This window comes from Oxyura jamaicensis, chromosome 20, assembly GCF_011077185.1.
Source record: "Oxyura jamaicensis isolate SHBP4307 breed ruddy duck chromosome 20, BPBGC_Ojam_1.0, whole genome shotgun sequence".
NCBI lineage: Eukaryota > Metazoa > Chordata > Aves > Anseriformes > Anatidae > Oxyura > Oxyura jamaicensis.
Window position 1 is genome coordinate 14,799,823 of NC_048912.1, and position 27,576 is coordinate 14,827,398.

A 27,576-nucleotide genomic window follows, 5' to 3' on the forward strand; every position below is an offset into this window, starting at 1 on the left:
TGGGGGGCGCGCCCGCTCCCAGGCGGCGGCGGCGGCGCTGGGGCCGGGGGTCGCGGCCGGGCCGTTTGCGGGGCGCGGGGCCGCGGCCGGGGCCGTTTTGTCATCGCCGGGGCTTGCCGGGGGGGGCGGCGGCGGGGGGCTGGCAGCGGCTATAAAGGCAGGGCTCCCCCGAGCAGCCGCCGCTTGCCCGGCACCATGAGCGCTGCCCTGCCCCGGCGGCCCGGGGCATGCCCCCCGCCCGCGGCTGGGATGGTGTGAGCCCCCCGCCCCGCGCCGCGCCGCTCTCCTCCCGGCTTCCCTTCCCTTCCTTTCCCTTCCTCTCCTTTCCCTTCCCTTCTCTTCCCTTCCTTCCACCGCCTCTCGGCTGGCTCGGGCGGGAGGCGAGCCCGCCAGCCGCTCGGATGCTCTGATTTCTTGCCGGCCCTCAACCCCTGCTGCCCAGATGCAGTGGATAAGCCTCATGTTGCTGCTATTCATCAGCTCCGTGGAAATGCTCGCGCAGAACCGATGGAAGAAGCAAGGTAGGCTTGCGGAGCGCTCCTCGTCCTGCCCAGGTGCCATGGGTGACTTCGGGTCCCCGGCACCCCGAGGTGGAGCACCCGGGGCTGGTTCATCCGTGGAGAGACCCCCGGGGCTGCACCGCTTCCCCTCGTCCGTGCGTGGAGATGACGAAGCTCAGCCCCAGCGGCACCACCTGCCCCGTGCCAGCGCTGTCCCGCCCGAGGTGGCAGGGGACAGGGGCCAGCCGGTGGCACGGGGACCGGCTGCGCAGCCCCCCCAGGGCAGGGTGCGGGCGGTGGGCGCAGAGCGCGGTGCTGTGCCGGGGCTTCTGTTCTCCGCTCGGTGCCTTGAGTGCGTGGGGAGCAAAACGGCCTGGAAGGATGCTCGGAGGTGCTGCAGGCACTGCTGTCCCCTGCCCCATCCTTCCCCCAAGCAGAGGGGCTGGCTGAGCTGCTGCTTGGGTGTCCCGGGGCTGTGCCGGGGGGACACGGGCTCGTGTCCCCTCCATCGGGTGGTGTCACCGCAGCCTTGGCTCGGCGGAGAGCGGGGCCACGGCTCACTTTTGTAACCGGCTGGTGCTGGGGCAGGACCGGCTTTGGAGGCCTCAGGCTGGAGCCTGGACAACTTTCCCTGTGTTTGTTGTCCGTTGCTGTAAGATGCCAGCGCTACGGGATGCGTGAGGGCCTCGGGTCCTCGTGGCACCCATGGGTCTGCGCCTCAAATGTGCGGTGTCTTCCCCCCGTGCAGCCACTGCATCGGCGCTGGTGGCTGCTCAGCTCCTGCCCGGTGCCCGTCCCAGCTCAGCCCTGCGCCCAGCATCAGCCACCGTGCCTGGGGAGGTGACCCCGAGAGCTGTCCCTCATTTCCCCTCTCCCCGTGCTCTGGGTGTGAGCCCCGTGCCGATGCCAGGCGCAGCGCTCCGCCGGCTCTGCGGCAGTTCCCCGGCACCGCTCCCGGTGGCAGGAGAGGGACGGGGTGGAGGAGCGAGGGCTGGGAGCGAGCTCGCAGGAAAAGCTGCCCGGAGCCTTCCCCAGCTCCCGCAGCACGGAGCTGGTTTTAAAGACGGTGACACGGACGTCGCTGCCGCGGCTCGTCCCATCCCTGCACCTTCCCTGCCCCAGCTGGGTGTTGGAGAAAGAGCAGCAAAAAAAAAAAAAATCATCAAAAAGAATCGGGGAAGGGAAAGACGCTCGTAAATCCCTGGGTCTCCTGGGAAGCTGCTCCAGCTGCAGCCAGGAACACAAATGTTGTCAGCGTTTGGTAAATATGTAACGGAGACCATAACAACTTAATGGATCCAAGGTGCTTCATTAGCGGGCTCCCAGCACACGCAGCCTCCTGGCCGCAGCGAGCCGCGCTGCGTCGTGCCGCCGTGCTGCGCGAGCCCTTGGCCTCCAGCGAGGGGACCGGGACGATCCGGCTCGGGGATGGCAGCGTGGCACCGCCGCAGCACCTGGGAAAGCCGCGCCGGAGCTGCGGGGTGTCCTCTGCCTGCACCTCCCTGCTGTGTCCCCAGCCCTGAGCTCCCTCCCTCGCCTTTCCGGGAGGGGGTCCGAGACCACGTCAAAGCTGCCGCCCCTCGCTCGTGTTCTCAGCACCCCGGCACATCCCAGGTGCTGGCCCCAGTTTGCCCGTGGTGGGATCCAGCCCCTCACGGGGCTGCCCCAGCAGCGCTGCGGCTGTGGGCCCTTACCGGGGAGCAGAGCCCCAGGGCTCACACCAGCCTCTGGCTCCGGTAACCGCAGCCTCCGGGGCTCCGCTCTGCCCGGGGCAGCCTCCTCCTTTGGCCTTTGCTGTGTGCAAAAAAAAAAAATATCATCTTAATGCTGTAAGACCTGCTAGCAGACGGAGCCTGGGCCCCGAGCACGCACCACCCGTGTTCCTGGCACTGTCGCTGGCTGTACTGCACGAGCTGTTGCTCGGGGGTGTTAAAGGCGAGTTTTCTGTCCCAGAAAAGCCAAACAACCTCTTCCAAACACCAGCGGGTGCAGCAGGAACCTCGCTGTTTGAGCAGAGGAGCCTGGGGGCCCTTTATGGAGATGCCCTGCTATTCTGGGGGGGCAGAAAGACGCCGGTGAGTGGCTGGGCAGAGAAACCAGTGCCTGCCCTGCCTGCCCTGGTGCTCTGGGCTCAGTCACCAGCTCCTGAAATGCCCCCGGGCCACGAGCACCTCTCCAGGCTGCGACTCTGGCAGGGGAAGCTGGCTCCAGGGACAGGAGGACACCTCCAAGTGCTACTGGCTGCATGGGGCTGGCCCCGGTCCTTGGTCTCCGTGTCCTTGTCCCTGGGAGCAGAGCCCCCCTGGGACCCCCTGCCCCCGTGCAGGTCGGAGCGCGGCGGGAGCAGCCGGGGAGGCGGCGGCGGCTCTCGAGCCACCAGACAGATCCTTATCGCGGCTCCACTTCAACGTTTCCGAAACGCTCTTTGTTCCCTTGACATATAACAGGCAGCAGCCAATTAACCCGGGTCAGGGCTCGTTTCTACCCGCTGGCTGCTCCGGGGGTCAGCGCCCTGTCGGATGCGATGGCACGGCTGCCGGAGGTGCCCGGGCTGGCACCCGCGGCGGTGCCGAGCTGGGCGCAGCGGGGAGGGAGCCCCGGCTCTGCCGCGCCCCCCCGCCGCAGCCCCTCTCCCCCGCTTGTCTCCGCAGTGAGCGCCGGCCTCTTTGAGAACTGCACGGGCTGCGTCCTGTGCTCGGAGGACAACGGCTGCATCACCTGCCACCACCGGCTCTTCCTGCTCATCTGGAGGGACGGCATCCGCCAGTACGGGATGTGCGTCCACACCTGCCCCCCCCGGCTACTTCGGCGTGCGGGGTCTGGAGGTCAACAGATGCACAAGTACGTGCCGCGTGAGCCGGGGCCCCTGCGCCTCCGAGCGCCCCGGGGTCCCCTCGCTGCCCCGCAGCACCTCTCCCAACCCGGAGCTGCGCTTGCGAAGGGCGCCGGGTCCCTGCGCGCCCCGGGGCCGGCGGCTCAGGGCTCGCCCCCCTGCTCACGGCACCCCTTCCCGGCAGAGTGCAGGTCACCCAGCTGCGAGAGCTGCTTCAGCAAAGACTTCTGCATGAAGTGCAAGGAGAAGTTTTACCTGCACAAGGGCCAGTGCTTCCGGCAGTGCCCGCCCGGCACCGCGGCGCAGCCCGGCACCCGCGAGTGCCAAGGTAAGCGGCGCCCGTGCCTCGCACCCCGCAGTTCATTGCCAGCGTGGTGTGGTCACCGCCCCCCCTCCCCGTGTCCCTGTCCCCCCAGAGACGTGCGAGCCGGGGCCCTGGGGCGAGTGGAGCGCCTGCACCCACGAGGGCCGGACCTGCGGCTGCAAGTGGGGTCTGGAGACGCGGGTGCGCGAGGTCCTGGGCGCCCCGCGAGAGGAGGGGGCTTCCTGCCCCGCGCTGCTGGAGACCCGAAAGTGCCGCCTGAGGAAGCACTGCCCAGGAGGTGAGCGCGGCCCCGCCTGCCCCCCGCAGCCCCCCGGCTTCGCGCCCCGCCGCCGCTCTCCCTAAAAGCGAGGAGCCCCGCGGCACGCGGTGGCGGGGGGGTCCTGCGGTGTTGTGGCCGGCCAGCCTGGATCTCATCTCCCAAGCATTTGGAGGCCGGTGGCTGTAACTGTGCAGTTCTGGAGAAAGCTGCCTTCCCAGGCACATGTGCTGAGCAGCCCCGGTGCTGGCGCCGGCAGGGACGAGGCTCCCCTGCCCTGTGAGCCACAGCCCCTGGCACCGGCTGCTGTCCTGCCCGCCCGCGAAGGGAGAGGCAGGGCCGAGGCTTTCTGCTTGGCAATTGCAAACAGAGGGGCTTGAGTTCCTCGGGGGAAATACCTGCAAAAATCCGCAAAATACCGGAAAGCCACACGGAGCTGGAGGGCGTCACCCGGGGGACTGCCGATGGCCAAGGTCCCCAGCCCAGCCTGGGATCCGTCCCCAGGGCAGGGCATCATCCTGTCCTCCCCGCCGGCTCTCCCTGACGTTGTCCCCGTCCCCGGGTGCCCTCCCATTGCTGTGGCTCCCCGGTTCCGTGGCTGGGGGCTGTGGTCTGGGGGCTCCCCGCTGCCCCTCTCAGCACCCAGCCGGCGGCGCGGGCACGGGCGCGGGGATGGCGATGGGAACCAGGAGGCGGCTGATGTCATTTTTGGACGCAACTGGCTGGGCTGAAGCTGTTCTAATAAATCTCTGCTTAATAACTGGCAGAAAGACAGATTGCATGAGATACCGATCTGTGGGCCTTGGAAGGAGATCTGAGCCCCTGGCCTCGGCGCTGGACAGCTTTGCGGTTCGGAGCTGTGGGTTTGCTGTGTATCTACACGGCAGCGGCAGGGAGGGCGCGACCGAGGAGAGGGGTGCGAAGGGGAGAGGAGAGAGGGGTTGGAGAAAGGTGGGAATAACACAAGCTGGGTGTGCTGGGGCTGCGGAGCCAGGAGAGCGTCCTCATCTGGGCACCATCCATCATAAATAACGTTTTCGTGCTGACAGCACGGTGGAGTTGATTTTCTTTCCTGCTCAGGCCCTGACTCGCAGCTTTGGGGCGCCAGGTGGCAACGGTTTCGGGGAAATTTGGCTCCCTCCCTGGCTCTGCGGCCCCTGGACCCTTGGAGCTGGTGACAGTTTGATGCGGCCAGCTTGGCACACAAGGACGGGCTGCTCCGGAGCGCGGCGTCCCACGGCGCACTGCCGGGCGGCTGACGGCGTGTGCCTGCGGCGCTGTGCCTGCACGCAGCCTGCTCGGAGCTGCCACTCTGCTCCCGTGGGGACCGCAGCTCTTAGGGTGCACCTCGTCCATCTCATGGGGTGACCTGGGCACCCGCTCCTGCCCGCTGTGAGCCCCGAGGCCACGGGGATGGGCGCCGAGCCACCGCAGGTCCCCTCGCTTGGGTGGGGATCAGCTCCAGAGCTGGGTCTCTCCCCGAAACAGCCGAGGGAAATCATCCCCAGCGTGGTGTGGCCGGAGGCGGCGGCCGCCCCGCAAGCAGCCCCGGGCAGGAGCAGCCCCTTCGTGTCTGGCAGCCCGGCCCTGGGCAGCCGGCTCGGCGTCCCCGCCGCGGCGGAGCGTGCGTCTGCCCTCGCTCCCAGGCTCCTGTCCCGCCCGGCCGAGTGCTCGGTTATGGGATCCAGATGCTGGAGGACAGCGAGTTCACTTGATGCAGCCAAGACACCCCAAGACCCGGAGAGCCGGAGGAAGGCGCTGCCTCGGCCCCAGACCGGGCTGTGTGATGAGAGATTTGTGCTACCACTTCTGAGCCGTCCCCGGGCAGCTGGAAGCGAGAAGCATCTGTGCTTGGCCCAGGCACAAAACCGCTCACGCTGCTGTAAATCTGCCTTGTGTTCCTGCCGCGCTCTCCAGACGCCTGGCATTCGTGCTGTGCCCTTTCCTTTGTGGGTGGCAATTGTCTGGGAGATCAGAGCAGAAAAACAGAGACGGGCAGGAAAAGAGATGGAGCCCTCGGAAAGAACCAGCGTCAGCAGCGCTGGCTCCCGCCGAGGGTCCGGCCGCGGTCCTCGTGCTCCGCACCCCCTGTGCCCCCCGGCTCCAGGACGGGCGCAGGGGCAGAAGTGGAGGTGAAGCAGCCTGGTTTGGGGCAGCCACCCTGCTCCAGGGCATGGGATCCCCATCCCAGCAGAGCCCGCAGCGTGGCCGGTCCCGTCCCCTGTCCTGGTTTGCTTCGGTGTCTCAGCACCGTCCCCATTGACCCCTGGAGCTGGAGGGGTGCTTGGAGAGGTGTGGGTGCACCCCGAGGCCACCCGCGTCCCACCGAGCCTGAACCCTTCCTGGCCCAGCTGTGCCGTGCAGGGCTTTGGGGCTTCGGGGCCTTGGGGCTTTGGGGCTCTGGGGCAGCCGCTGCCCTGCTCCTGCTCGCAGCGAGGCCGGGGTCTCTCCGGGCAGCACCCGCTTTGGCTGGAGGCAGAGCTGGCCGTAACCCCCAGCCTCGCAAGCAGGAGGCTTTCCGCTGCCCGGCCCCAGCGTGCGAGCCCCTCCTTTTCTCCTTCTTTTCCAGAGAAAACCAAACCCAAAAATAAAGGCAAAAAGCGGCAGAAGAAGCAGAAGACAGAGCTGGACGCGGGCACCTAGCGGCGCGGGCACGGCGAGGCGAGCTCCCCCTGTGCTGCCCTGCCCGCGTCGCCCCGGTTTCCCAGCCACAGAAAATTGCACAATTTTCTCTCCACCCCCCTCCCCCCTTTCTTTTGAGACAATTTATGGCCTGTAAAACATTTCCTTTTCAGAAAATCTAATTTGCAGTGTCCAAAGCAATGCCTCGGGGCTCGGGGAGGGGGGTGGCTCCCTTTTTTTGTTGTTTTTTCCCTCTCCCCCTGCCTGCTCGGCCCCTTCCCTCGCTGCACCCGGGTGAAATGGGGCCGGGGGGGGGCTCGACCCTGCCGATGGAGGCGATGCCTGCCCCGGCACGTCCCCTGGGCAGGGAGATGTCCGTCCCCATGGGGTCCTGACTGTGCTGGGGTGCCGGGGGGCGCAGCGTGCCCGTGCCTACTGATCAGCTCCGGGTGCCAGACAGGGTCCCCTGTGCTCAGCCACTGCCGGGGGGGTGGTGGCACCCTGGGGCTGGGGTCCTGCTGGGGACCTCACAGCAGCCCAGCCCGGCCCTCAGCATCTCTTCGGTCCCCAGTGGCACATCCCTGGGCCAAATCCTGCCGGTTCCGTGCTCGCAGCCTGTGAAGAGCTGGCAGAGCTCCGTGCCACGTGGGAGTGCAGGAATTGGGGGTGGCCTTGCCCACGCACCCCAGAGCCACCAGCGCCAGCCTGGGGACGCCCCTGCTGCCAACAGCCCCTGCACAGCCCGGCCACACCGCCAGGATCAGCGTCGTGAACCCCCTCCAGACGTGACCGGGGGGCACGACCCATGGGTGCTGACCCTGTCCCCGTCCCTCTGACCCGGCCACCGCGTTGTGCATCGCCCTAAACACACGGCACGCGCGCGTGGCCCGCGGAGGAGCGCATCGCACATCTAAAACGTGTTTTGCTCGAACTGCCGCCCTCCCTGCGGGCATCGCTGTGAATATCCCGGGCTTGGCTGCCCGCATCCCTGCTCCGAGCAAGGGACGTGGGGGCTGCGGGGGCTGCGGGGGCTGCGGGGCCCTTCCAGGACGAGAGCGCTGGGTGTCAGCATCGAGCCAGCCCCGGAGCCTCGCTCGCAGGCGTGGGGCAGCTCCTCCGTTTGCTTACTGTCAAATAAAAGTATTGAAGCCTCCGGCATCCGTCGCATCCCTGCTTTCCTGCGCTGCGGAGATGATTTCCACGGAGGGAGCACGGGTCCGGGGACACCGGTGGGCATGAAACCCCTGCCCCGCAGCGGCACAGCAGGCGGTGGGCATGCAGCCTGTGGGGTCAGCTGCTCTCCCCAAGCCCTTCGTGCACGTGGCCGGCCCCACACCTCCACCCCAAAAGCGGTGGGGAAAGGTGGCCACCGGCTGCCGTTGTCGGTCCCGGACCCCTCCATCCTGCCACCTCCTACCCAGGCCCCTGGAAAGTGGGGATTCCCCGGGAAAAGATTTTATTCTGACATTTCTACGCGAAGCAGCACCAGCATCTCGTGGTGTCCGAGCTGGCGGCGGGAGAAGCAGCGTCCCCAGGACCCTGCCCCTTCCCCGGGTGCTGCTTTGGGCCCAGCCCATGGGACCCCTCTGGGGCTGGCTCTCAGGGTCCTGCCCCTGGTGGGGTGCAGGCAGCATCTGGGGGCTCGGGGCTGCTCCGGGCCGCCCCAGAGGCTGGCAGGGGGATGCCTGGTGGCTCCCGAGGAAGCTGGAGTGGCCCTGGAGGTGCTGAGGTGCTGCAGGCAGGAGGTGCTGGGACGGGGCAGCAACGTGAGCACCAACACGACACCAGCGCGTGGAAAAGGGGCTCTTTTAAAGCCAGGTGGGGTCCCGGTATCCAGAGGGGCCACAGCACCCCGTGACCACCACAGCCCCCCCCGGTGCTGCGTAATCCAGCGGAAAACCCTGGGGAGGTGCCGGGGTGTTCCTGTGCCGGGGGGGGGGGACGTTCCCTCTGCCGTGCCAGCCCGTCCCCACGGCCAGCCCCGTCCCCTCCAGGGACAGCTTAGAAATAGCCCAGCACGTAGCCTGGCCCCGTGGGCTCCGCGCCAGGCGCTGGGGCCTCGCGCTGGCCGTGGGATGGCTGCGCCGCGTGGGTGCGCAGCCGCTCGGCATCCTGCCACCCTGCGTGGGCGCACGGGACGGGTGCTGGCACCCAGCCGGGACAGCACGGCCGAGCCGGGGCATTGCGTTTTATCCCACACCCCGGGGGTGACCTGGGGACACCCCTCCGTGGGGCAGGCTGAGGTGGGGGCTTGGGGAGCGGGAGGTGCCCAGAAGCCACCAGGGGCTGCACGGCACCTCCTGGGGCTGGCAGGGACATCCCTGGGCCCGTGCGGGCAGCGTGCGCCCAGATTTGGCAGCTCATGGGTGGAAATGGGGGCATGGTAATTGTTTGGGGTTGGCCCCCCCCGACATGGAAACACCCCTGCGAGGCTGGGGGTGCGGGGACACCCGCAGGGTGGCACCATCCTGCACAGCTCAGCCACCACGGCAGCTCCTTGCTCTGCAGGGCCGGGCTCTGCGTCCAAATCTGGGGCTAAAGGGGCAGCCCAAGCCCCCTTGGGGCAGGAGGAAAATGCTGGCTGAGCCCCACACGCCCCCAGAGACCCCACACCAGCACAGCCCCTGCTCACAGCTCCCCCAAACCCTGCACAGGACCCAGCCAGGTCCCACCACGCTCCGCTGGGTCCCCACGGTCCCCGCGGGCTCGTCCCACGGCCGGAGCAGCCGAAGGCAGCGCTCGGCTTCCTCCCCTGATATAAATAGCTGGAGGCCCGGGGGGACCCGAGGGTGACCGGGGGCAGCGGGGGCGGATGGGGGGGACCCTCTGGGAAAGGGCCGGGGGGCTCGGGGCCAGGGAGGGCACGGCGGGGCTGTGGGGGGCCGGGGGGCCAGGGGTGGCCGTGCGGGGAGGGCGGGCGGCCGGACTCTGCGTGCGTGAGACATGTAAAGATCACGTGTGAAACTTGATCTCCCCGCAGCGGGCTCGGAGGAGAGAAAAAAGATAGAAGTATTGTTTTTAAACAGATTTTTTCCTTTGTTTTTCTTCTTTTTTTTTTTTTTTTTTTCCTTGCAAGGGCTGAGCGAGACCCAGCCTGGCGATAAAAGGCCGGGGCGGCTGGAGCCTGCTCAGAGCGCGCCGGGAGGAAATGCCGAGGGCACAGCGCCGGGGCTGGGCGCTCAGCACCCGCTGACTCCTCGCACCCGCAGCACCCCTGGGTGCCGGGGGCCCGTGCCCGTGCCATGCGGGTGCTCGGCCTCGTCCTGGCGGCGCTGTGCGCGGCCGCGGCTCAGCGGCGGGCGCTGGATGGGGGCGGCCGGCGGCGCTTCCACCGCGTGCAGCACGGGCACTGCAGCTACACCTTCGTGCTGCCCGAGGCCGAGCCGGCGCCCTGCCCGCCCAACGCCGCCCCCGGCCCCGCCAACGCGCTGCAGAGGGACTCGCCGGCCGGCACCGCGCACGCCGCCCGCGGGGCTGCCCAGCGCCTGCAGCACCTCGAGAGGATCCTGGAGAACAGCACCCAGTGGCTGCTGAAGGTAGGAGGCGGAGGGGTGCCAGAGGCTGGGGGGGGAGGCATTGGGGACAGGGGCGGGCAGGGGGGTGCACCCTGCAGCTGCTCTGCTGCATCCAGGTCAGCGCCTTCCCCGCTGGTCTCGGCCCCAGGGCCTGATCCTGCCCCAGTTTGTTCCCCGGAGGGGATGGGGAGGGTGCCACGGGCGCTGCGGCTCACCGCTGCTCGCCGCCCTGCCGTCCCCACCGCGGGTCCCCTCCTGACGTCCACCACACCAGCGGTGCCGGGCATCCCCTGGGGCTGAGCTCTCCCCGTCCTGGGTCAGGATGCGGCCCCGCTGGGAAGCTGGAGGGTAGGCTGTTGGCAGGCAGCGGAGCGAGGAACCCAAGGGCAGGGGCCAGCGAAACCTCTCCAGCTTCATAGTTCTCCCCCTTATGGCGCTGCGCAAAAGCTTCTGGCACCGGGTGAGGCTCTGCGTGGGAATCGCAGCTCCCCGGCCGGCCAGCCCCACGGGGCACGGGGAGCCTCGCCGGAGGGGCTGCAGGGCCCACCGGGGGGGGGCTGAGGGCAGCAGGAGGGGACCCCTGTGTCCCGGGGACCCCTGCCCACCCCGGGGACCCCTGCCCTGGGCGCTGCTGCGCTCCCCCAGCCCCGGCCCCGCGGCGCGAGGCAGGAAGCGGCTTTTCCTTTCCGAGGTCTCGCCCGGTGCCTCCTGACCCCACGGCATCTGCGGCCGTGCGAGCAGCCGCCTGCGTCACACCCGGGAAGAGCTCCCGGGAGGCTCCCCCGGGGCCACGTCCCTGCGGTGCCCACGGGGAGAGAGGAGCTCGTCCCCGGCTGCCACCCGCCCTCGAGCTGAGCGGCACCACCGGGGACGCGGAGGGCACACGTGGGGACACGCAGGGCTGTCCCTGTCCCCTCCTCAGCTGTCTCGGACCACAAAATCCTCAAAAGCTGTGCCCTGGCTCCTCTCAAAGCCAGCTCTGGGTGCCGCAGAGGGACCGGTGAGGCCAGGCTGGTGGGGACCAATGCGGGGACACTGCCTCGGCGGGGTGTGCACAGCCCAGCTCCGTGCCCTGGGGTCCCTGAGCCCTGGGGTGCTGCCATGGGTGCCGGATGGGGCCCTCTGGGTGCTGCCCAGCCCCTCTGGGTGCTGCTCAGCCCCTCTGGGTGCTGCCCAGCCCCGGAGCAGGCAGGGTGAAGCCGCACACCTGGGCAGCTCTGGGCAGAGGTGCCCAAAATCACAGCGCAGGAGCAGGGCGCAGTGGCCGGTGCCCGTCCCCTCCCGCAGCACGGCCCCTCCAGCAGAGGCAGCTTTTTTTTTTTTCATTTTTTTTCATTTTCTTTTTTTTTTTTTTTTTCTGTTTCTTTGCTTTCCTTATTTAACCGGAGCTGCGCAAGGAGGCTTGTTTTGGTTGGACTCCAGGCCTGAACAAACAAACTGGGCTCGAAGGAGGCACCGGGTTCGGGGACAGATTGTAAACAACATCAAATCCCCGTCTGCCAGCGGGGCAGATTCACGCTGTGCCCTGGTCCATGGCTCTGGCAAGGTCCCCCCCCCCCCCCTGGCCCCCCCCCCCCCCCCCGCAGGGCTCCCCACCCCACCAGCCCCCTCCTCTGCCACCCCAGACCCCACTGGGGACACTGGGCACGGGGTCACCCTCTCCACGCAGCCGAGCGCAGCCCAGGAGGGACAACCGGGGACACCAGTGAGGACGTGGCACGCAGGCTGGTGGCACTGGCCGAGGAGAGGCCCGGGGCAGGAGCCAGCTGCAGGAATCGGGGCCGGCGTGGCCGTCTGTGACACCCCTTTTGGCGATGTGTCCCCAGCGCGGGGACAGCGGGGTGGCCGCTGCTTGGTTTTGCTGCTGTGCAGAAATTCTTGTGCAGGCTGCGAGTTTTGGCAGCGCCCGCTCTTGGTCTCCCTGCACCAGGCTTGAGCGGGGCTCAGGACCAACTCGGGGCTGGTCCTGGGCTCAGCAGCAGCTGGAGCAGTGCTGGAGCCGAGTCCTTGGTGTCACACCAGGATGGGACCAGCACCAGGGAGCTGGACACCTTTGTGGCTTGGGCTGCTCCCACCGGTGTGTCCCCCCCTGCCCAGCTCCCCCCGTCCCTTCCCTGCGGGGAGGGGACCCTGTCCCGGGGCTGGCCCTGTCTGGGGAGCCTTTTGGGGTGACCCGCAGCCCCACGGCCCCCTCCTGGGGTGACCCGCAGCCCCTCTTCAGTTCCTCTTCCTTAGGCAGAGCTGTGGTCGGGGGCTCCCCCAGAAGGGGCAGGGACCCCAAAAGAGGCACCGTTACCAGCTCGCAGGGAGCATCCGGGGCCGGGGCTGGAGCCAGGCTCTTTCTCAGGTCCCGCGGCTGTGCTCAGCCCCCACCCGTGCCAGCCTGACCTTTTCCACGGGTATGTACTGCCCTTCACTCGGAGAGATGTTTATTTTGAAAAAAAAAAAAAAAGGCAAGATGGAGAGGGAGAGAAGGCCTCCCCGAGCCCTGAGAAGCAGCAAGATTAACGACGTGGTTAAAGGGAAACTCTCCAGCAATCACTCAGCTGGGGAAATGTTTTCCAGACCCAGCTCTCAGGCGCTCCCCGCTTCCTCCCCGCCGCACGTCCCTGCGAGGGAAGCCCCCGGGGACGTGGGCGCAGCCGCGGCTCCCGCAGCCCGAGGTGCCCACGCCGGGCTCCTCCTTCCCCCCCCCCCGGCTTCACCTCCCAGCCCAGGGGGGTTTCTGCACCATCAGCCCCCCGAAGTGCTCGCAGCGGGGTGCTGCTTCGAGCTCTGCCTGGGTCTGCAGAGGAGCGAGCGGGGCTATTTCACCTTGCACAAACAAGTGCAGCGAGGAGCTGGGAGCCCCGGCACCGCTGTGCCACGGGCACCGGGACCGGGGGCTTTCCTTGCACCAGCTCACGGGGGGGGGGGGGGGGGGCAGGAGCCACCTGGCTGCGGGGGCGCGGGCAGCTCGGGACCCTCGGGGTGGGAAGAGTTGGGCAGCCCCGGCACGGGGCCGCGTTCCCAGCGTGGGCGGCAGCGCGTCCCTTCCGCTCCCCACGGCCCCTGCGCGGCGGCCGGGGGTCGCAGCCCTCGGCGAGGCTGTCGCCCTGGAGAGGGGCCGAATGGAAACCTCATGGTGAGCGCGCCAGAAATAGAAAGCCTCTGGGAAGCGCCTGTCCCCCGCGGGCTGGGAAAGCGGAAGCCGTTTCGGAGCCGTGTTCGCAACCGGCTGCTTCCCAGCCCCGAGAAAAGCCCCGTGTGCCGGAAAAGCTGCCGTTGCCGGTGCCGGGGACGATGGCAGGGAGCTGCCACCAGGCCTGGGAAACCGGCCGACAGCTGGGCCAACGCTGGTGCCGGTGCCGAAGCTGGTGCCGATGCCAAGCAGGCCGCCCTGGCCAGGCAGCAGCTCCAGTGCAGCGGCACTCCCAAGCCCATCCAGGTGCCAGCAAGAGCAAAGCCCCATTTTGGGACCGTGGGCAACCCCCCGCTGTAGATCCCAGCCACCGCACGCAGCCCTGCTCCCCACAGCCGCCCTGTGCCACAGCCCAGCTTCCCAAACGTGCCGGTGCCGGCAGCCCCCCGACGGTGTCCCCTGCACACGCCTGGGGCTGCTTCAAAGCACCCAGGACGGGTCGTGCCGTGCTGAAACCACCCCAGGCTGTGCCAGTCCGGAGGACAGAGGCCGTGGTGAGGTTGGGTATGGGGCAGCTCCGTGCCTGACCCGTCCCGTCCTCGCTGCCATCCGCAGCTGGAGAGCTACATCCAGAGCAGCATGAAGCCGGAGATGGCGCAGCTGCAGCAGACGGCGGTGCAGAACCAGACGGCCACCATGCTGGAGATCGGCAGCTCCCTCCTCAACCAGAGCGCCGAGCAGACCCGCAAGCTCACCGACGTGGAGGCCCAGGTAGGGGCAACACCGCGCGCGGGTCCCGGTGTCTCCGCTGCCCCCAGGACCGCCCCGGGGGCAGGTTCTGTGCTGCCAAAAGCGGGACCATTCCCCAAGGCGGTGCTGGTTTCACTCACCGGTGTGCACGGGGGGGCTGCCACTGGCTCCTGGGGACCCCGCTGCCCACCCCAACGCACCCCCTGCTCCCGGGCAGGTGCTGAACCAGACGTCGCGCATCGAGATGCAGCTGCTGGAGAACTCCCTGTCCACCAACAAGCTGGAGAAGCAGCTGCTGGTGCAGACGAACGAGATCCACAAGCTGCAGAGCAGGAACAAGTAAGGGCCCGGGTCTCCGGCTGCTCTTCGGATGGGCTGGAGCCCCTCCAGGGCTCTCTGGGGGTCCCTGCGGGTTGCACGGCCCCGTCACAGCCCCTTCGGCCTCGGTTCCTCCTTCACCGTCACCCCTCCCTAGATAAGGGCACCCACGAGCCACGGGGTGCGAATTGCCAGGTGCCCCTGGGGACGGGGACAGCTCGCAGAGGTGCCAGGGAACCACAGCCAGGGCTCGGGGCTGCTCTGCTCCCCGCTCAGCCCCCGTCACCACCGCGTGTCCCCTCTCAGCATCCTGGAGGTGCGGGTGCTGGAGGTGGAGGCGAAGCACCAGGCGGAGCTGGCGGGGCTGCGCTCGGAGAAGGAGAGGCTGCAGCGCCTGGTGAGCCGGCAGAGCGGCACCATCGAGGACCTGGAGAAGTCGCTGCTGGCCGCCAGCGCCAACTCCAGCCTGCTCCAGCGGCAGCAGCTGCAGCTCCTCGAGGCGGTGCAGGGCCTGGTGCGCCTCGTCTCGCAGGGCAGAGGTGAGCGGGGAAGGCAGGACACGGGGGGCTGGGGGTGCTGGGGACCCTGCGCTGGCAGCTGCCCAGCTGACGCAGGGGTGACTTCGCCCCGAAAATGAAGAATCCCAAGAGAAGCTCAGCCTTGTGCCCCCATGGGAAGGGCCGGCGCCCACCCCGGGGTGCACGCCAGTGCCTTGTGCTCACGCCTCCCCTCTGCCTCCAGCCCCGCTGCCCGGGGAGGAGCAGCTCTTCCAGGACTGCGCCGAGCTGCGCCGCGCCGGCTTCCGCGCCAGTGGGGTCTACACCCTGCACATCGCCAACCTCAGCGAGCCCAGAAAGGTGAGCGCAGCCCGGGGAGGGCTCCTGCCACAGCACCCAGGGGCGCTGCTGTCCCCAGGTGCCCCCCGGCGCGTGCGAACCCTGTGCCAGTGGCACCACCGGTGCTGCACCAGCGCCAAGCCCGAGGCTGGGATGTCCCCGGGCACCCCCCGAGGCAGCGGGAGGTGTCCCCCTGCTTGCAGCTCGGCCGCAGCCCCTCTCTGCTCCCCGCTGCAGGCCTTCTGCGACATGGAGACGGACGGCGGGGGCTGGACGGTCATCCAGCTCCGCGCCAACGGCAGCCTCAGCTTCCAGAGGAGCTGGAGGGAGTACAAGCAGGTCAGTGCGGGGAGGGGGCCGGGTTGGGGCACCCCCACGCCCACCGCCCGCGCCCACCCTCCCCGTGGCTCCCCCAGGGTTTCGGGGAGGCGGCGGGCGAGCACTGGCTGGGTAACGAAGCCGTGCACCTGCTGACGAGCCGGGCGCCCTACGCCCTGCGCGTGGAGCTGCGGGACTGGGAGGGCGGCCAGGTCTATGCCCACTACGGGAAGTTCCAGCTGGGCAGCGAGCGGCAGCTCTACAGGTAGGAGAACGGCATCGAGTTGTCCCTGACCCCTGCTGTCCCCAGCCCCCAGGACTGGCACGGCTCGCTGCGGGTGCCCGGGGGACCGCGGGGCCCCAGGAGGCTGCAGGGTTCCTGGTGGGGCTTCGCTGGGATTCTCAGCAGATTTCCTCCCCAGGGACGTGGCTGCGCTGCCTGCCCCTTGTCCCCCCAGGCCCTCGGAAGCCCAACGTAGATTTTAATGCCTGAAGTTGCATGAAGGCCGAGGGATTTCCCACCCCAGCGAGGCGCGGTGCTGGCAGGCAGCCGGGGCACTGGCTCACTGCTTGTGCAAACGGGCTCGTCCCCAGGGTGTCCTCGTGGGGATGCCGTGCCGTGCTGGCTCTCAAGGACAGCTTGTGCTGCCAGGGGCAGGGGCTGGGGGACACAGCAGGGCCCGGGGGCTTTTTAACCCCCCCCCCCCAGACCAGCTAGCAGGCGCTGATGGCACGCACGGCGCGCGCTGCCCTCGGCCGCAGGCTCTCGCTGCAGGACTACAGCGGCACGGCCGGGCAGCAGAGCGCCTTGGCCCTGCAGGGCACCAACTTCAGCACCCGCGACGCCGACAACGACAACTGCCTCTGCAAGTGCGCCCAGATGCTGTCGGGAGGTGAGTGAGGGGGGACCCGGGCTGGGGTCCCCTTGCAGCCCCCCCCCGCCTCCGGCACCCAGCTCCGCACCGCGCTCCCGCCCCGCTCCCTCCCGCAGGCTGGTGGTTCGACGCCTGCGGCCTCTCCAACCTGAACGGCATCTACTACCCGGCCCGGCACAACATCCGCAAGCTCAACGGCATCCGCTGGCACTACTTCCAGGGGCCCAGCTACTCGCTGAAGGGCACCCGCATGCTGATACGGCCCGCGGGCTTCTAGCGCGCCGGCGGACCCCGTGCCGGCCCCGATGGAACCGAGCCGCCCGGCTGCGGGAGCTGCAGGGAAGCTTCCCCCCCCCCCCCCCCCCCCCAGTTATTATTTCTCACCCTTGTTTTCTCGTCCCCTGGGAGCCCGTGCGGAGCGGTGCCGGGAGGGAGCCGCTCGCCGTGCCGAGGAGCTGGGGGTTGCAGGACCCGTGGGGGGGGGAGCTTCGCCGTGTGTAACCCATCCCCTCCCAGCTCGGATTCTCACCGCCCACCCGTGTCAGTGGGGTTTCTGGCTGCCCCCACCACCTCGTGCAGGGGCGGGTGTCTGGGAGCCCCGGCACCTCCTGCGCGCTCAGCCCGGAGGGGCGGCCAGCCCGAGCTCTGCCTTTTCTCTCTGTTTTAGGGCATTGCGTTTTGCTTTTTTGGCACCGTTTTGGTTTCCCCGCGGGTTCAGCAGGGCTGGCGTGCGAGTGCCCCAGGAGCTCAAGGCACTGGTGGCACCTCTCCTCCCCGCACGGCCGTGCCAGGGGACACGGCTGTCCCCTGCTGCGTGCACCAGCCCCGTGCACCACCCAGCCGTGCACGCTGGGCGCTGCTCCTCGCAGGATGGGGCCGGTGGGAAGGGACAGGGGCATCCCTTGAGACATGAGGGACCTGGCCCTGGTGTGGTGGGTGACGGCCCCGGGGCTGGGAGGTGCTGGCGGGGGGGCAGCAGCCAGGGAGGGGTGGGATGGGGCTGGGGGTGGCACATGGGGGGGGGGGCTGGGGGGCAGGAGGAGCTGGGGGCAGCGGAAGGGGGCGGGAGGCGGCTCAGAGCTGGGGCAGGGGATGGAGGGCGGGGAACGGGGGTGCTGGCAGGGCCGAGCCCCCCAGTGCTACCAGCTCCAGCCCCCGTGGTGTTGTGGACGTGGCAAACCCAAACCTGGAGACCAGTTTGGTGACAGCCCGGAAAGCGCGGGGCGAAACACAGCCGGGGTTCCATCCGCTGAGAAGAGCCCCCCGCGCCCGCCTGTGCCCTGGAGCTTGGCACGGAGACGCCTTTATTTTTGTACTGAGATATTTATTGTCCGAGAGCTGTGCCGGGCAGCACCCGTCCCCCCCCCCCCAGCGCCCTCCCTGCCCAGGAGCGAGGTGTCCCCAGACCCATGGCTTGGGGGGAGGGGGGGTCCGTGCTGCCCCTGTTTCAGCAATTTGGGCAGGAGCAGGAGCAAGAAGTCGGTGATCTTTGCTTGCAGGAAGGTGGTGGGAGAGGGCAGGGCTGCGGCACCCCGTGTGCCCCACCTGGGGGTCCTGGGGCCATCCCGTGTGGGATGCGAGGGCTCCAGCAGTGGTGGGGACAGGGCTGTGGCCGCAGGGTCACCGCTGGGGACAGCGCGGTGCTGCCTCGGCCCCTTGTACACAGCACAGACTCCACATAAAGGGACCTTTCAGCAACCTCCTTGTGATGCCTGGGTCATTTGGGGAGGATCGAGACCCCGAACAGGATCCCAGCCCTGCACACCCACCTGGGGAAGGGGCTGGGGAAGGGGCTGCTCCGCCCGGCCCCATTCCCCTCGTGCCCCGCTGAGCCCGGGCAGCTCGGTGCAGGGATGGGGCTGGGTGCTGCGGGCTCAGAGCCCAGCCTGGCACCCAGCGCTGCCCAGCCCCGTCCCCCTCGGCCCTGCTGCCACTAGAGGTCCCCTGCAGCTCGGTGACAGCCCCGCAGCATCCTCACCCGTAGGGGACAGGGGTGACACCGGTGCCCCAGAAGCCCTGGGGACCAGCGGTGGTGGCAGCTGCAGAGCAGGGACCCCACGGACCCCACAGCACCCAGCCCACAGGCAGCCCCCCAGGCCTGCCCCCAACCCCTTTCTCAAGGCCTTCGCTAATTAACACTGATTAAAACAGGCGGTGCAGCTGCCACTTCCCACAAGGTGCTCATCAGTGGGGCCGTGCGTAATAATTAACACATGGAAAATGCGTTAAAGGCGGGGCCGCCGGCAGGCTCTGCAGGCACGGCCGTCCTGGCTGCGAGCCCTGAGCCCCCAAAGCCCCTTGCCCTTCCAGGGGTGCTGAGCCAAGCCCCCCAAACCCTGGTGCTGCCGCTTCCTTGCTCTCCCCACGGGGGCCAGGGGACAAAGCCCCAAGATGTGGGATGGGGGACACGGGAACGGGCACGGAGACCCCCCTGCGGTCGTTGCTCCCCGCTATAAATACCCGGCGGGCTCAGCTGCGGCTCCGCTCCGAAACCGGAGCCGGCGGGGAGGCAGCTGCCAGGGAAAGTGATAGGGAGCGTGGGGAGCGCGGGGCCAGGGCTGTCCTCCTGTCCCCTGGGGGAGCGCGGGGCCAGGGCTGTCCTCCTGTCCCCCGCACGGACACACGGAGCTGGGGGGACATCCCCGGGGGGGCCACGCGTCGCCTCGCCGCGCCTGTGCCAGGGTTGGGTGGCGAGGGACAGAGGCTGCTGCCCGGGGAGCGTGGCTCCTCCTGTCCTTGCGTCCACGTGCCCGCAGCGTTTGCACACACACGCGCGTGCGCACACAGGCGTAAACACGCACAACGTGAGCACACGGGGCTGGGGCTGGCCACGCAGGACGCCAGCAGCAGACCAAGGCTGAGCGAGGGCGGGGGGCACAGCGGGGGTGCTCAGCCCCTCTCCGCAGCAGAGGGTCGGCTGGGTTGGGGGGGGCGGGGGGGGGCTTCTCCTTGGCAGCAGCAGGTAAATTTAGCTCAAGCCCTGGGACACGCCGGGCCGAGGAATTCGGCAGCACAGCTGGTCCCAGCCAGCATCAGCCCGGAGCGGGGACGCGGCTCCCGCAGAGCTTCCCTGGGGGCGCAGCCCCGTGTCCAGCCCCCCTGGGGAGCCACCGGCACCCCGTGCGCCTTCATTACAGGATCCCTTGGGTGCGCGCTGCCTCCCGAGCTGGCCGCCCTGACTCACCGGCCACATCCTGTCCCCAAATCCCTGGGTGTCAGCACGGCCCTGGGCGGGGGCCCCCAGACCTGCCCGGCCTCTTTTGGGGAGCCGAGCGGGTTCTGTGTGTGGGGTGGGGGCTCTGGGAGGCCGGGCACGATGCAGGGAGCGGGGCTGGGCTGGGAGCTGCTTCAGCCCTGCTGCCACGAGCTGTGTGGAGCACAAATCCCTGCTCCTCCCTGCTCTGCGCCGGGGTTTGCTCCTCCGCCTGCGAGCACCCCACACCTCTGTGCCCCCGGTGGGTGCTCCCTGGGTGCGAGCACCGGTGCCCTGGGTGCCCTTGGTGCCCCCTTCCCCAGCAGCCCGTGTGTGGGCACGGTTTGCACAGCACCATGGGCACCTCCTGCCTTTCCCCTTGCAAGGAAACCGGGGCTGCAGGAGCCCGCAGCCGCACGAGGCTGCCCGGGGAGAACACGCGGGCGCTTTCATCTTCAAAGCTCTCCCTGCGCCGGCTTTCATCCCTGCACCTCCCCAGTGCCTGGGAGGTCTCTGCTATCGCCTCCTCATCTCACAGCCCCGGAGCAGCGAGGACACGGCCAAGCTCCGAGGCGCTTTGCCGGAGCGGGCGCGAAGGCAGCGCCCGGCAGGGCTGCGCGGTTGGCGCGGCGCTGGCTGCGGTGCCGAGGGGAATCCCGCGGCCAGGCTCTGCCGGGACCTGCCAGACCCAAACGCCGCCCCGCCGCACCCTCCGGGCCCCGCGCTGGCACGGCACGGCACGGCGTGGCACGGCATGCACGCTGCGTGGCACCCCTTGGCTCAGCACCGCCAGGGCCAGAGGCAGCGCCCCTCGTGCTGGCGACACCAGGAGAGGTTTGCAGGGAAGGGGCCCGTTGTGATCCTCTCCTCCCCGGTTCCCAGCGCTCAGGGGGTGCCCAAACGCATGAACTCCTCCAGCACCAAGGTCCAGCCCCTCTCCTGGCCCTCTCCTGCCCTGGCAATTCCCGTGAAGGTGCCCAGCCGGGCCCTCAGGGCTGTCCTTCCCCACCACACCCAGAGACAGCCACACGCACGGCATCCAAAGCAGAGAAATTTAATAAAACCTTCTCCATTATTATCACTTTTTTTTTTTTTTCTTTTGCAGATCACACATCAGGAAAACCAGTAGAAATGAGGAAGAGACCGATAAAACCATCTTCATAAATAAGAGGGCCCAGCATGCCTGGGCTTTCGTGCTGGCAAACAAAAAGGGAGACACAAACACACACACACACACACACAGACCTGGGCTGCTCCAAGGGGAGCTCAGTTCTGGCCTCCCTGGCAGAGCACCCAGCTCCTCCAGGACACTCACCAGGACGAAGGATGGGGGCCGCCAGTGACCCCCCCCCAGCTGAGGCTGCATGCATCCTCACCCCCTGGCCCCATGCAAGGGCCCCCGGCGGGGCCCCCCCCCCCCCCCCCCCCCGGGGTGCCCATGCGCTCCAGCATGCTGGGACCCCTGGAAGCAGCCGGGATGCCCCCTCTGTGCAGGTGGGACCGGCCGTGCACCCCGCAGCCCGGCCAGCAGGATGCCAGCAGGCTCAGCCACGTCCCCAGCCCTCCGCGGGGCTGACGGGGACCTGGGTGCTGCCTTCGGGCCCCTACAGAGCCAGCTCCATCGGGAGGCAAAGCGCTCCCCGGGAGGACGCAGAGCTGCTGCACCCGCGCCCTGCAGCTGTAACGAAGGGCAGCAGGGCCGAGGCACGGTGCCCGAGTCCGAGGGTCCGAGACGTCCCCAGCGCTCCGGCATCGGCACCGTGCGCTCACACGCAGCGGTGCTACACGTTGGAGACCTGCTGGGGCTCGCGGGCCTGGCGCAGCCCGTAGAGCCACTTGATAACGCGGGCGTTGCGCTCCACCACGGAGATGCCGTAGGGCATGCGCTCGGCCGGCCGGCCCTCCGGCGTGGCCGCGCTGCGGGGCGAGCGGCCGCCCTCCGAGCTGGCCGTGCTGACGCTGTGAAACTTGACGGACACGATGTCGGAGCTGGCGCGGGCGAAGTGCTCCGCGCCCATGTCCCGCACCTCCTCCGGGTCGAGGCCGCAGTAGTTGAAGAAGCGCTCCAGGTCGGCGGTGGCCCGCGAGAAGCGGTCGCTCAGGTCCGACTTGGAGCGGTGCAGCAGGGTTTGCCGCCGGGCGCTCTCGGGGCGGCTGGGCGAGCTCAGCGCCGGCGCCGCAGGCAGCCTGCCCGGGGCGGGTGACAAGGACACCGGCGTCACTTGGCCGGCGGGGGCCACCCTGGCGGGCAGAGCCCCGCAGGGCCGCACGTCCACCCTGCGCACGGCCACGGTGCCGGGGGGCTTGGGGGCGGCGGGGCTCTCCGGTGCCTTGCCAGCCCCCTCCGCCCCGGCACCCGGCGCCTCCGCCTTGCACTGCCACTCCCGGCCCCGCGGGCTCTCCGCCTTGGGGAAGGGGCTGTCGCAGATGTTGATGAGGTTGTTGAGGATCTCCAGGTTGAGGGAGGTCTTCGTCCCGCCGGCCTCCGAGCGGCGTGGTCCCGGCGGCGTCTTACGGCTCGGGGTGAGCATGGCCCGGCGCACGCCCGGGGCGAAGAGGGGCTGCTTGAGCAGCGGCGGCTTCACCGGCTCCTGCTTGGTGCTGGCGACCTGCTGGCTCTTCACGTACTTGGCCTTGTCGGCCTCCAGCCTCTCCACGGCGCTGGGTTTCCTCGCGCCCGGCTCCACGCGCCGTCGGAAATACTCGGGGCCCTTGTTGAGGATGCGGATGGGCATGGCCGAGGTGAAGGGCGCCGTCACCGCCGCCCCCTTCATGGTATCGCCGGCGTTCAGCGCCTCGACGGGCATCGTCCGGGCGGGCGGCGGGGCACGGGGGGCGCGGGGGGCACGCGCCGCGGGCTGCAAGGAAGGGACCAGGGTGAGGGGTGTCGGCGGGGCGGCGGGTGCTGCCTGCCTGCGCCCGGGGCCCCGCGGGCAGACAAAGGCCCGAGCGGCTGCGCGGGGCTGTGCGGTGCCGCGCTGTCTGCTCCGGCTGCGCCGAGCTTCCTATTTCAAGGCAGGGACCACGCCTCCGGCAGCCGTCCCCGAAACGAAGCCCGGCCAATCGGCGGAGCAAAGCCTGCTTCAAACGGCACCATGGCCAATGGGGCCGCGGGGAGGGCACCCCGACATCGGCACCGGGGGAGCCCCGGAAGGGAGCACGGGGGTGAAGCAGCTGCGGCCCCTCGGCGATGGCCGTGCCGGGGGGCATCACCGTGCCGGGGGGCACCACCGGCCCCGTGCGCCCACCACCCCGCCGGGCTGGGGGAATGGGGGTCCCTGCTCGTTGCAGCTCCCCCAGTGCTCAGCCCCCTTGCAGGCTTAGTGCAGAGCCCCCCTGCCTGCAGCTCGCCCCCCCTCCCCATCTCCTTTTGCAAACGGGTGCCATGGGGAGCAAGGAGACCCGGGGGGAGGAGCAGACCCCACCTGCCTGCCCCCCCCCCCAAGCCCCTCTCTGCCATCTGCAGCAGTGGATGGGGAGCGAGGGCAGCACGTGGGGGTCCCGGGACACTGCACGCTGGTGCTGGGCTGCTCCCAGGCATTGTGCTTCCACCCTGAGCCCCCCCCCGAAAGCCCAGGGGGGGTTCCAGCCATGCTTCCCCTGCCAGCAGCCGCGCTGGAGACCCGTGAACCCCGCACCCTTGGGAGCCTGCCAGGCACAGCAAGCACCCGCCTGCCCCAACGGTCGCGCTGAGGCAACTGCCCGCCCACGGGTGGGGGGCCCAGCCTGTCCCGTGCCCACCCCGGTGCCACGAGCGGCCCTGCCCAGGGGCTGGCACCAGCAATCCCTTCCCCAGCTGCTCCGAGAAGCCCCCAGGGTCCCCCGCCCCCAATTTGGGGCTCTGCCACCCGCCTCCCCAGGCACTGCTCCAGCTCTGCCGAGCACCAGGATGGCTCCACAACCCCCCCCCCCCCCAACGCTGAGCCCCCCCCAGCCCTGCGCTGCCTGGTTTGGGGCACAAGCAAGCCCCGGGGAGCTGTGGGCGAGCCCAGGCACTCACCAGTGCAGCGGGGGGCACAGCGGGGCCAGCACAGCCCCACTTCCTCCTCCCACAGCGGCCCCGAGCTGGGTGCCTCACCTGTGGCCGCTCACCTGCTTGCACAACTTCCTGGATCCAGCCCACGGCACGGCGGCTGCGGGCGGCAGGAGCCAGCCCCAAAGCCCCACGGCCCCACGGGGGGCCAGCCCGTGCCCACCAGCATGACCCCCCCGGCCCCTCGGGGGTCCCTGGTGCATCCACCGGGTGCGCCGAGACAGGTGAGCAGCCAGGGGAGGCTGGGTGCCCCCGTCCCTGTCCCTGTCCCCGTCTCCTGCTGCCTGACCCAGAAAGTGTCCATGGGGGTGGCTTTCTGCACCCCTCCACGGGGAGCCCAGTGCCCCTCCCCAGCAGCGCAGGGCACCAAAATCCTCGCTGGGCACGGACAGGGACAGGCAGAACCCCCCCCAGCCAAAGCTCTGCCCACACACCCCATGGCAAAGCGGGGCTAATGGCAGGGACCAGGGGCGCTGAAGCCCAGAGGGGAGATGCCCGGGGGCAAACCCCGCTGCAGCCAGCCCTGCTGGGAGGAAATCACCGCCGGCCTCCCCCGAGGCCCTGCGTCACCCAGACCCGATGGAGAAGGGACACGAGAGCCTGACTCACCCCCTCTGGGTGCTTTCCGGGGTGCGGGGAGCAGCTGTCAGCGGGGTGCCCGTGCCGCAGCACCCCTCGTGTCCCACACCCCACGGCAGCACCCTGCCAGCAGCCGCCCCTACTGCCCCTCAGCCTGTGCCAGGGACTGGGAGAAGGGACCTGATGGGTGAAGGGACGAGGACACCGGGCCTGGCTCCCCACCACTGCCGGCCATGCCCACCGTGGGCTCCCCTTTCCCTGCCGGCAAGGACGGCCCGGCCGGGCACGACCTGCTGCTCCGCATTCCTGGCGATGGGGAGCTGCCAGCCTGGCACAGCCACCCCGAGCAGAGCCAAGCTGCCCTCCAAACAGCCCAGAAAACAAAGCCAGGTTATCCCGAGCCCGAATGGAGCGTGGCCACCCAGGCACCGAGGCTGGCCACCGATCTCGTGCCCAGGTAAAGCCCGGCCACAGTGACCCAGCCCCGTGCTGCCGGCACGGGACTGGCACAGGACGGCACCACCTCCGCCACCTACCTGGATCTGCCCTGCGCTGTCGGAGCCTCCCCGGCCCGTGCTTGTCCCGTGGTGGCTCGGTGGCCCCGTGCCTGCTGCCTCCCCGTACCGTGGCCTCCCCTGCTCCCTGCAGGGTGGCCGCTCACAGGGCACTGGAGCGGGTCTGCCCGCGGCGGGGCGGCTCACGGCTTCCTCTGAGTCAGCGCTGGATGAAGACGCCCTCCGAGGCAGCCCAGTGCTCCGAAGGGATTGAAAACACCTCTCCTTGCCAGCGTGCACGCGGAGGCACGGGGCTTTCCTCCACGCCAGGCCACGCTTTAATTGCGGCTGCGTCATGGAGCGTGGCCGTGGCCGGTGACGTCCCGGCGCCGGACCGAGAGCAGCCGGCGGTGCCGGTTGGGCAGCGTGGACGCAGGAGCACGCTCGTGGTTCGGTCGGGGAGGAGGGAAGGGCCCCGCCGCAGCTCTGCAACCCGAGCCAAAATGTCCCCAACCACCCCCTGCCCTCGTCCAGGCAGGGATCGGACCCTCCCCAAAGCCCCACGGCTGGCCCAGCGCGCGGGCACCCGCCGCCTCCGCAGGGACACGTCCCCTGTGCCCACGGTGGCCCCAGGTCGCTGCCACCCCGTCCAGCCCCCGGCCCCCGCAGTCCCAAAGTCCAGCACGTTTCTGTGCCTCCCAGCAAAGCGGCGCAGGCAGGTGACACGGCGGAGCAAGGCCACCGAGCCTGGAGCCACACGGAGCCGCTGGCCTGCGCCCAGAGCGGTGGCACCGCAGCTCCCGGCGTGTCCCCGCAGCAAAGCGCAGCTCCTCGGGGTGGGGGCTGAGCATCCCCGCACGGCGCTGCAGGAGCTCCAGGACAGCAGGGCACAAACTACTCTTGGAAGCAAGACAAGGAGCCGATGGGAGAGAAGGGCTGGGCGAAGCTGGGAAAACAAACGCCAGAGCTGCCCTGGGCTTGGGGGATTCTGTCAGATAAAGGTGGATCTGAGCGACAGTTTCAGCTGGAAAAGTGGGTGCCGCAGGTGGGGGCAGAGCCGTGGGCATCTCCCCGGTGCGAGCGGCCGGGCTGCGTCCCCCCCCCGTGCCAGCAGCACCCACGAGGGCTGCAGGAGGCAGCTGCAGGCAGCTGCCCGGGCACGCCGGGTGCTTTCGGAGCAGGGCGTTGCAGCCAGGCTGCGCCCCGCTGCCTCGCCCTCCCCAGGGGCAACCGGGGATGGATTTGGGGAGGGCGGCCCGAAGCAGGAGCACGCCCTGAGCGCCCCGTTCACCGCCTGTCCCGCGGCTCTGGAGCAGGCGGGGACGGGGCAGGGGCGGGTGGGCGCCGGTGCTGGCTCCGTGCTCGCCTCCCACGGGTGCTCGGGGCTGGGTCCCTGCACGTGCAGCTTCCAGGACCCCCCAGGAGTGAAACGCAGCCATGAAAGAGAAAAATAAAATGAGCTCAGAGGCCGAATCCTCCCTGTAAGAGCTGGGTGGAGATGGCTGCGGGTGCCTGGCATCGCCCCGCGGGGCTGCGGGGCCCTGGCACGGGGCCGAGCTCAGCGCCCTGGATCCGGGGAGAGGTTTGCTCTCCTGGTCTTTGCTCCCCACGGGACCTTCCTTCCGCTGCCACACTCACCTGGCGTGTGCTAATTCCTGGCGTTTAATTAGAGCCAGTCACCCAGACAAGGCTACAAACAGCTTTGGAGCTGGGACGTGGACCCGGCATCGCGCAGCGAGCCACCGCCTGCTCCCTGCCTCAGTTTCCCCACTGCTGCCTCTGCCCAGGGTGGGCGCAGGGAGTTTCCGAGGGGCTGTGGGGCTGGCAGGGGTGGGGGGTCCCACAGGCACGGCCTCGCTCCCCATCACCCCCAGGGCTGGATGCTGCCCGTGCCCAGCTCTCCGCACACGTCCCCCCCCAACCAGCAGCCACGCTCGGGGCTGGAGCCGCTCCGTGCCCGGGTGCGGGGGCCCCGACAGATGGGGACGTGCCGGGTGCGAGGCCTTTGTCTGAGCAGCAGCGCGGACCCGCAGATGGCGGCGGGGCGGCTGCAGCGGGGCCGGGGCCGTGGCCGAGGCCTGGCGAGCGCCGTGCCCTGGGGATGCGGCCCCTTTTGTTGGGCTCTCACCTCGGGCAGAGGCCCCTTCCCCAGGCGCCCGCGCAGCCGGCTTTCAACTTTCAACTTGACCTGCTCCATTCACATGGAAATGGGATGCAAATGGCGACGGGGAGCCGAGAGGAGGAGGAGGAGGATGGAGGGGAGGAAGGGGCCATGGGCAGTGACCCTCCTGCAGGTCCCCACGCCCCGGCCGGGCTCCCCAGTGGTGCCCACCCAACCGGACCCCTGGGCTGGGAAAACCGGGGCACTGCTGGGTGGGCTTGCACCCCATATCCTGGGGGGTGCTGGGGGTCCCCGGGGTGCGGGGGGGGGGGTCCTGGAGCTCAAGGATGGAGCCCCAACTCTCCCCAGCTGCTCCTCCCCACTGTGCCCACCCGGGGACCCCGCTGCATCCTCTGGTGCCCCTGTACCCGTGGGGGACACGTGGGGAAATGGAGGAGCTTCCCCGTGGGCCTGCCCGAGCCCCGCGAAGTCCCGTGGAAGACCCCTCGGTGACCAAATGTTGCCATCTGCCTCCGGGGCCTTCGCTCGCATCTGCCGGGGTGCAGAGGGGCCGGGGTCGGGGCTCAGCTGCTGCACGGCACGGGGCGGGGGGGACAGCCTCCCCCAGGCACCGCAGGCGGCACGTGCCGGCAGGATTTGGGCGAGAGGCACGGAGCAGCGGTGCGGAGCTCGGTCCCACGCCTGTCACCCCCCTTTGTGCCCCCCCTTCCCCCCCCCCGGCCCCTGCGATGAAGCCAATTAGCCCTGAGGAAAGGCTGGCGAAGGCTGCAGCCTCCTTTGTGCTGCCGAATTAACCCAGGACAATCGTCGTCCCCGCTGGGAGCAGGGGGCTCAGCTGCACCAGCACAAGCCCCCCCCCCCCCCCCCCCCCCCCCCCCCCCCCCCC

At 69.4% G+C, this 27,576-nt stretch overlaps 3 protein-coding genes across 5 annotated transcripts in view; 2 read left to right on the forward strand and 1 right to left on the reverse strand.

Annotated features, from left to right (window-relative positions):
- Nucleotides 1-17,214, forward strand: part of ANGPT4 (angiopoietin 4) — a 36,305-nt gene extending 19,091 nt beyond the window's left edge. The window contains exons 3-11 of one of the 2 annotated variants that reach the window (XM_035343586.1): nt 9,766-10,072; nt 13,788-13,943; nt 14,140-14,261; nt 14,547-14,779; nt 14,982-15,097; nt 15,314-15,415; nt 15,493-15,659; nt 16,157-16,287; nt 16,386-16,546. In XM_035343586.1, coding sequence (XP_035199477.1) covers nt 9,779-10,072; nt 13,788-13,943; nt 14,140-14,261; nt 14,547-14,779; nt 14,982-15,097; nt 15,314-15,415; nt 15,493-15,659; nt 16,157-16,287; nt 16,386-16,546 — 1,482 coding nt within the window. In that variant the 5' untranslated portion in view covers nt 9,766-9,778. Of the gene's footprint in view, nt 1-9,765; nt 10,073-13,787; nt 13,944-14,139; nt 14,262-14,546; nt 14,780-14,981; nt 15,098-15,313; nt 15,416-15,492; nt 15,660-16,156; nt 16,288-16,385 lie in introns of those variants that run through there. The other variant, XM_035343585.1, reaches the window with a different exon arrangement.
- RSPO4 (R-spondin 4) lies at nt 115-6,718 on the forward strand. The gene is given in 6 exon segments (XM_035343628.1): nt 115-521; nt 3,152-3,291; nt 3,293-3,341; nt 3,518-3,661; nt 3,750-3,935; nt 6,484-6,718. Coding segments are annotated over 6 exon segments (672 nt in total). The 5' UTR covers nt 115-442; the 3' UTR covers nt 6,558-6,718.
- A 3,676-nt stretch (nt 17,215-20,890) lies between the features above and the next one.
- FAM110A (family with sequence similarity 110 member A) lies at nt 20,891-25,182 on the reverse strand. Of its 2 annotated transcripts, XM_035343588.1 has the most exons (4): nt 24,980-25,182; nt 24,609-24,943; nt 21,144-22,318; nt 20,891-21,096 (listed from the first exon to the last, which is right to left on the reverse strand). In XM_035343588.1, the coding sequence occupies exons 2-3, from the start codon at nt 24,923-24,925 to the stop codon at nt 21,244-21,246; spliced, it is 1,392 nt and encodes a 463-aa protein (XP_035199479.1). In that variant the 5' UTR covers nt 24,926-24,943; nt 24,980-25,182; the 3' UTR covers nt 20,891-21,096; nt 21,144-21,243. The 2 variants fall into 2 exon arrangements, with proteins under 2 accessions (XP_035199479.1, XP_035199480.1); XM_035343589.1 differs by lacking the exons at nt 24,609-24,943; nt 24,980-25,182 and adding an exon at nt 23,461-23,754.
- Nucleotides 25,183-27,576: the final 2,394 nt, after the last annotated feature.

Excerpts from the sequence above, each read along its gene's own strand:
- FAM110A (XM_035343588.1), bottom strand. The coding sequence starts at position 24,925 with ATGACGCAGCCGCAATTAAAGCGTGGCCTGGCGTGGAGGAAAGCCCCG. Across the intron at positions 22,319-24,608 it reads AGCGCAGGGCAGATCCAGGT|CGCGGCGCGTGCCCCCCGCG; the intron begins AGGTGGCGGAGG and ends TTCCTTGCAGCC.